The 8,079-nt window shown below is 37.2% G+C and overlaps 1 protein-coding gene across 1 annotated transcript in view; it reads left to right on the top strand.

The window, feature by feature from the left end:
* Nucleotides 1-8,079, top strand: part of LOC106883643 (protein MTSS 1) — a gene marked incomplete at its 3' end in the record, with an annotated part of 307,187 nt that overhangs the window by 195,044 nt on the left and 104,064 nt on the right. Inside the window, exons 5-6 of the mRNA XM_052970923.1 lie at nt 4,757-4,848; nt 6,400-6,474. Of these exons, the coding sequence (XP_052826883.1) occupies nt 4,757-4,848; nt 6,400-6,474 (167 nt within the window). The remainder of the gene's footprint in view (nt 1-4,756; nt 4,849-6,399; nt 6,475-8,079) is intronic.

The raw sequence follows: 8,079 nt of genomic DNA, 5'->3' as shown, positions 1-8,079 counted from the left end.
ACTGAGGACTGGTGAAACCGGATGGCAACACCAGGCTCCAGTCTGATTTGGCAGAGTTTCTACAGCTGGATGCCCTTCCTAACGCCAACCACTCATATATATATGGTCTTCCATATATATATATATATATATATATATATATAGGGAGAGAGAGGTGCAGGCATGGCTGTGTGGTAAGAAGTTTGCTTCCCAACCACATGGTTCAAATCCCACTGTGTAGAACCTTGGGCAAGTGCCTTCCACTATAGCACAGGACTGACCAAACCCTTATGACTGAATTTGTTAAATGGAAACTGAAAGAGGCCCATTGTATATGTGTGTGTGTGTGAAAGTGCATCACTCAGTGCTTAGAGAGTTGGGCTCACAATCATGAGGTTCGTTTCCTGGACTGGGCTGTGTGTTGCGTTCTTGAGCAAGACACTTTATTTTCATGTTACTCCAGTTCACTCAGCTGTAGAAATGAGTTGCGATGTCACTGGTGCCAAGCTGTATTGGTCTTTGCCTTTCCCTTGAATAACATCAGTGGCATGGATAGGGGAGTCTGGTATGCATGGATGACTGCTGGTCTTCCATAAACAACTTTGCTCAGACTTGTGCCTCAAAGGGGAACTTTCTAGGTACAATCTCATGGTCATTCATGACCGAAGGGGGTCTTTTATATATGTATGTATATATATATATACGTACGTATGTATGTGTGAGTGCAGGCAGGTTTGTCTCTCTTTGTCTCACATCACGTTAGTTGTAAAACAATTGTCACCAAAACTGTAGGATTCCCTTTTTTTTTGTGTGTGTGTTTTTCTTAAGATGTAGGCATGGCTGTGTGTTTGGAAGGTTTTCTTTCTAATACAGCAGCTGTTTTTGTTTTTACCTCTGATTATAGTAATTCATGAAATGCACACAGAACAGGTAGAAACCTCATGAATGATTATCAGTTTACCAGATGTCAACATACATCAACAAATAGTTTGTTTGCTGATTTCTATAAACACAAACCATTACTCTTTTTTAATTAAGTGATCTGGGAAGTAGCTTTAACTAAGGAAGCACACAATAAGGTTGAAACACTTGGGTGTCAAAGTCCTCTAACATCAGTGAATTATGTATGTTATAAACACACCTCATCTAAAACTGTGGTTCTCAGCTGGGTTCTTATATGGCCCTTGTGGATTCATATAAGGTTTTGTTGTTAAAATGTATGTGCCATAAATTGCTTATACAATACACAAAATATTTTAATTTTTTGATATAATTCCTGATAATATTTAATTATAAAAATACAGTTGGAGTTCTTTTATACAAATCAAATGGCTATGGAGGTCCGGTAGAGTAAAATAGGAATCAAAGGGTTCCATAGACAAAAAATGGTTGAGAACCACTGATCCAAAGGGGAAAAAATGTTTTCCAATGATGACAAACAATGGCAATCAGCATATTTGTGTTAGAATCTGCCGGAATATATTGATAATGAACAGATATATTATTGAACATAATGTATATATAGCCTTGTCACACTGAATCTCCCTGAGAACTATGTTATGGGTACACATGTCTGTGGAGTGCTCAAATCTGCCAGAATATATTGATAATAAATAGATACATTATTGTGAAGGTGCATGGCTTAGGAGTGAGCGGTATTTGGTTAATGATTGTAAGGTCGTGAGTTCAATTCCTGGCAGCACGTTGTGTTCTTGAGCAAGACACTTTATTTCATGTTGCTCCAATCCACTCAGCTGGCAAAAATGAATAATGCCTGTATTTCAAAGGACCAGCCTTGTCACATCCTGTGTCACGCTGGATCTCCCTGAGAACTACATTAAGGGTACACGTCTGTGGAGTGCTCAGCAACTTGCACGTTGATTTCATGAGCAGACTGTTCCATTGGCTGGATCAACTGGGACCCTCGTCATCGTAATCAGTGGAGTGCCATTCATTAATGCTTAGATTCTTACCATTCTTCAATATGCTTCATGAATTAATATCAGTTTGGCAGACAGCAAACAATTTGCTGATTTCTATAAACAAGAGCCAATAATCTTCTTAGGCCTATTAATATGGAGTTAGCTTTGACTGAAGTGACAAACAACAAGGTCAAAACACTGCAGTGATTTAAAGCCCCCTTACATCCATGAATTGCATGTTGTGGAGACACATTGTCTAAACATAGGAGACATTCTTCAATGACAAATGACATCAGTGATCAGCCTATCATTCATGTTGAAAATCTACCAGAATGTATAAAGAATGAATAGATATGTTATTACTCTAATCACAGCCTACTTGTAACCAGGTGCACTTTTCTCCTACCTGTGCTTCTTTTGTTTTATTTTTAAATTATACTTTGGCATCACAGGTAGATGTTAGAATTGGTAGAACACCAAACAAAACATTTTGTAACTGGTTATATCTTTTTATGTTCATAGTTCAAATCCAGCTGAGGTATACTTTGCTTCTCATTCTTCTGGTAGGGGTCCAATAGAATAATGAGGTCAATGTAATTGATTAAAATCATAAAATGCAGTGTTCCAGCATGGCTGCTATCCAATGACTGAAACTAGTAAAAGAACAAGCTCTTAGTGTCTGTGTTTCTGTGGCTGTTACTGCAGTTGTTGTTTAACCCCGGGTTAGCCCTGATCAAGCAAGTTTGATCGACAGCACCTCCAGTCATGGTAGCCAACTTTTTTTTTTTTTTTTTTTTTTTTTTTTTTTTCACTATTTAAATGCTAGCATTTGATCTGAGGATGGTTTGGTCGTTGCTCTTAGCAGTTTCAACATCTCATGGAGACTGCTAAATGTTATTTTATTTATCTATAAGATTTTTTTAAAGAATTCTTTGGCAAAATTACTTCAATATTTTTCATCAGCAATTAACATTTGTTTCTCACACGCACAACACACACACTCTCTCTCTCTATCTCTCACACACACATTATATTTATCATATAAGTAACATTTATTACATAACTTAATGATGGCTGTTGTTCGGTTTTCTTTAGAATTTTTCTATATATTTTTGGTTAGTTTGTTTTTTTCTTCTTCTAATTTTATCACAAACATCATTAGTATGAACATCTTTATCATTCAGTCATCATTAAACTTTATCTTTTATTTATTTATTTGATGTCTGTGTTGTTGGTTTTCATTTAATTATTACTCATTTATTTATGTTTTGCTAATTAATTCGAAAAAAGATTATCAGATCATTTCTTATTGGTATATATTCTACTTTAATATCAATTACACAGATTAAGGCAGCGAGCTGGCAGAATCATAAGCATGCCAGGCAAAATGCTTAGCAGCATTTTGTCTGTCTTTACATTCTAAGTTCAAATTCTACTGGGGTTGACTTTGCATTTCATTCTTTCAGGGTTGATTAAATAGATATCAGTTAACCACTGGGGTTGATGTAATCAACTTACCCCTCCCCTGAAATTGCTGGCCTTGTACCAAAATTTGAAACCTATATTAATTATTCTGACATATTAGACCAACAAGTTGGCAGAATTGTTTGAGAATTAGAAAAGAAAAACTTTACAGTGTTTCTTCCAACTCTTTACATTCTGATTTCAAATCCCGTTGAGGTCAACTTTACCCTTTGTTCTTTCAGGGGTCAGCGAAACAAAGGACCATTTTTAAGTAAATGGGTTTGATGGTATTGATTAACCCACTTCCTTAAAAATTTCTGGCCCTTCTGCCTAAATCAGAGATCAATGTTAATGATGCAAATAATGGAAAAGTGGTGAATTTGCAGTCATTAGATTATTGAATAGAACAGTTTGTAATGTTTGTTGTGGCTCTTTGCTCTCTGAGTTCAAATCCCACTAATGTCAACTTTACCTTTTGTTGTTTCAGAGTCGATAAATAATGTAACAGATTGGCAGAATTCTTAGAATGTCGGACAAAATACAATTTTTGGTATTTGTTTCAGTTCTTCCTGTTCTGAGTTGACATTCTACCTCATGGTTCCCTCTACTAGCTATATCACCATTTACACATTCACTGAAAGAAGGGCTCAAGGTGTACCACAATAGACTGTGACACTGACCTCCCCCCGTGCAATCAAACAGGCCATCACACTTCTCACCTTGGCACAGTTATGCTTTGAATATAGCACTGGAAAATTGAACTCCCAAGTCTTTCTTTACCCTGGGGCTCATGGTAGATACACTCTACAAGTGCTTGTAGCCTCTTTAGAACTACTTCAGCAAAGAAAAACCTTGCACATGATATTGAGCAGGGAGATGCTTCTGTAAGTGTTACAGTTGTTGTGGTCCCTCTTTTTCATGTACAGTGTCATGTTTACATCTCACTGTACCTTAAGAACTGGTCCTTACTCCCAGCACTTTCAGGGTAGCTCATGAAGATGACTCAGTAGCATTTGGTAGACAGACACTGAAACTGTGTCTCTGTGTTTCTTTGTCCCCCATCATTGCATGACAGCCAGTGTTGGTGTGTTTATGTCCCTGTGACTTAGCAGTTTGGCAAAAGAGACCAATAGTATAAGTACCAGGCTTAGAAAATAAGTAATGGGGTCAATTCATTCAACTGAAAAAATCCTTCACGGCAGTGCCCTTGCATGGCTGCACTCTAATGACTGAATCAACTCAAAGATAATATTCAGTGCTTTCATGAACTGGTTCTGATACCAAAACTGTGTATTACCATTTTTTTGTCTCATTACATCTTGCTATGCTTAAAGTTCAGTTTTTCTGTGAATACATGTGTCTCTAATGTTTAAACTTCATCTTTTTTACAGTACTATAACTGAAAATCTTGTTGCACCTTTACAAGAGAAGATGGAAGAGTGGAAACGTAATGTGGCACATTTGGACAAAGAACATGCAAAAGGTATATTTATTTTCACATATTGATTAATTGAATGGTTGATTGATTGATTGATTGATTGCTCACTGCCTTGGGATAGTGATTCAAAAGTCATGATTTCAAACCCTACATTTGGTATTATATTCCGCTCTTAATTAAGTCACACAATTGTACTCTACTTAACTATCTCAATCAACATAGATAAAAATAAATTATGTGACAAATAGATTGTAAAAAGTAGATTTTATGTGTATATATGTGTGTGTGTACACACACACACACACACACACACACACACACATACAGGGTGTGGTGAATAAATTGTTATCTAAATTATGCAAAAATGAAAATAACACTGACATCTCATTGTAACAGATATATTTACCAAAATTGCATAAAAATATCTTGAAATACAAAAGAGTAAATTTATTCAATAAAATCGCCATTGGCTTCAACCACAGCCTCCAGATGACTTCGGAATCTCCTACAACTCTTCTGGACAATCTCCTTGTTTAAATTGGTGAATGCTGCCATAATCCTTGCCTTCAATTCATCTTTGGTGTTATAAGGAGTTTTGTTGGTCGCTCGCTCAACTGTGCCACATACATAATAATCAAGGGGGTTGCAGTCTGGGGAGTTAGGTGGCTAGATGTTAGGGGTGATGTGGTCGCAGAATTGTCTGACAGCCATGACTGGGTTCTTCTGCTTGTGAGGCATGGTGCAGAGTCTTGTTGCCAGACATAGGGTCTTCCAGCAGCCACTCTCTTGACCCAGGGCAGCACTACCTCCTCCAGGCACTTGATGTAGGCCTCCATGTTGAGTCTGAGGCCATGTGGAAAGATGAATGGAGGCATAATGTCGCCATCACTAGTGATCACTCTAAACACTATGATGTTGACTGGATGTTTGTACTATGCTTGTATGGAATTTGTTGAGGTAGATTTTCTATGGCCAGGTGTCCTTGTTATAGTCAACCCTCACCTGTTTGCATGTAAGGTAATATTTCTTTATGCCCAGAAGCCTGGAAATGAAGGACACTACTTACATGACAGTGATACTCATTTACAACTACCACACACTATCAAGACAAAAAGACAATAACACACACACACACACACACACACACACACACACACATATGCATACATTCATGCAGGTTTCTTTATATTTCTGTCCACCAAATTAGCTCATATAGCTTTGGTTGGCCTGGAGCTATAGTAAAAGATACTTGTCCAAGGTGTCACACAGTTGGATTGAACCTCAAACTACATGGTCAGTACAGCTATGCCTATGCATATAAAATTTACTGTTAATGGAATTTTTATTAAGAAAGAAGTGGATTCTTCAGTTTTACAATACGCTAATGCTCTACTATTTTCTCTCCAACTGTGGAGTCGATTACATTTTTTGTTTTTTAGGCTTGGCAGTTTACGGATCCTGAAAATAAATCTGACCATTTCTCTAAGCATCTGCTGTTGATACCTAAATCATTCTCATAATATCTATATCAGCTCTCTTGTAATGTGTCTTACTTTCAAACAATATGGTTCTAACACTCTTTGTTTCTATTTCCAGAATACAAAAAAGCTAGTCAAGAAATTAAAAAGTGTGCAGCAGATACAATACGGTTGCAGAAAAAAGTGAAAAAGGGTCAGTACAAACATGCACAACTCTCTCTCTCTCTCTCTCTCTCTCTCTCTCTCTCTACACACACAGATACACACACTCAGAGTTGTATTTTTTATTCTGATATTTTAAAATAAATGTTTAATAGATGATTTTCTTAATCAATATTTATTTCCAAACCAGTTATCATGGTTGTTGTCTACCAGATTCACTCACAAGGCATTGCTCGACCCTGTCGTTCAACTATAGTTGAACAGCAACTTTTACTGGGTGTTATGTAGTAGGGTTGGTCCCAAAGCCAAATGGTTGGGAAGTCAGCTTCTTAACAATACACGTACATAGAGGCTTCAGGACATTTTCTATCTTTCAAATTTTTCTCACAAAGTATTGCTTGACCTGAGGCTACATTGGAAGGCATTTAACCACAGTGTTGCAAAGTGGAAATCAAATCCAAAACCACTTATAGCTGTAAAGTGAACTTCACAACTACACGGCATGCTTGCAAATATGTTAGTACACTGGATAAAATGCTTAATGGCATTTCATCCATCTTTGCATTCTGAGTTCAATTTCTGCCAAGGTCAAATTTGCCTGTCGTCCTTTCGGGGTCAATGAAATAATTGAGTACCAGGAGGTAATGTAATTGACTTCTTTGCCCTTCAAAATTGTTAGCCTTGTGACAAAATAAAAAGAAATGTTATTATTATCATTATTATTGTTATTATTATTACTATGGCGAGCTGGCAGAATCGTTAGCTCGCTGGGCGAAATGCTTTGCAGTATTTCATCTGCTGCTACGATCTGAGTTCCAATTCCGCCAAGGTCGACTTTGCCTTTCATCCTTTCAGGGTCGATGAATTAAGTACCAGTTGCATACTGGGGTTGATCTAATTGACTAGCCCCCTCCCTCCAAATTTCAGGCCTTGTGCATATAGTAGAAAAGATTATTTTTATTATTAAGGTGGTGAGCTAGCCTAATCATTAGCACACCAGACAAAATGCTTAGTGGTATTTCATCCATCTTCACATTATTTACATTTGACAGATATTTGTCCTCATCTTGTTTGTTGTTAACACAACGTTTCAGCTGATATACCCTCCAGCCTTCATCAGGTGTCTTGGGGAAATTTTGAACCTGGGTTCTCATTCCTAAGGTATTTTTCAATATTATTATTATTATCATCATTATTCAGGTCTACGCCATATACCCGTGGGCATATGGTGTAGTGGTTAAGAGTGCAGGCTACTAACCCCAAGATTCCAAGTTCGATTCCAGAGAGTGACCTGAATAATAATAATAACATCGAAAAATACCTTAGGAATGAGAACCCAGGTTCGAAGTTTCCCCAAGACACCTGATGAAGGCTGGAGGGTATATCAGCCGAAACGTTGTGTTAACAACAAACAAGAGGAGGACAAATATTCATCAACTTTAAATAATGTACATACTTCCTCATCTCTTAAATATAGAACTGCATTCACATTCTGAGTTCAAATTCCGCCAAGGTCTTTGCCTTTTATCTTTTGGGGGTTAATAAATTAAGAACCAGTGAAACACTGGGGTTGATGTAATCAACTAGTCCCCTCCCCATAAATTTCAGGCCTTGTGCCTATAATAGAAAGGATTAT

The sequence above is a fragment of the Octopus bimaculoides genome, chromosome 9 (genome assembly GCF_001194135.2).
Source record: "Octopus bimaculoides isolate UCB-OBI-ISO-001 chromosome 9, ASM119413v2, whole genome shotgun sequence".
In the NCBI taxonomy this organism is placed as follows: domain Eukaryota; kingdom Metazoa; phylum Mollusca; class Cephalopoda; order Octopoda; family Octopodidae; genus Octopus; species Octopus bimaculoides.
The sequence above is the reverse complement of the archived record's forward strand: the minus strand, read 5'-3'. Positions and strand labels throughout refer to the sequence as shown.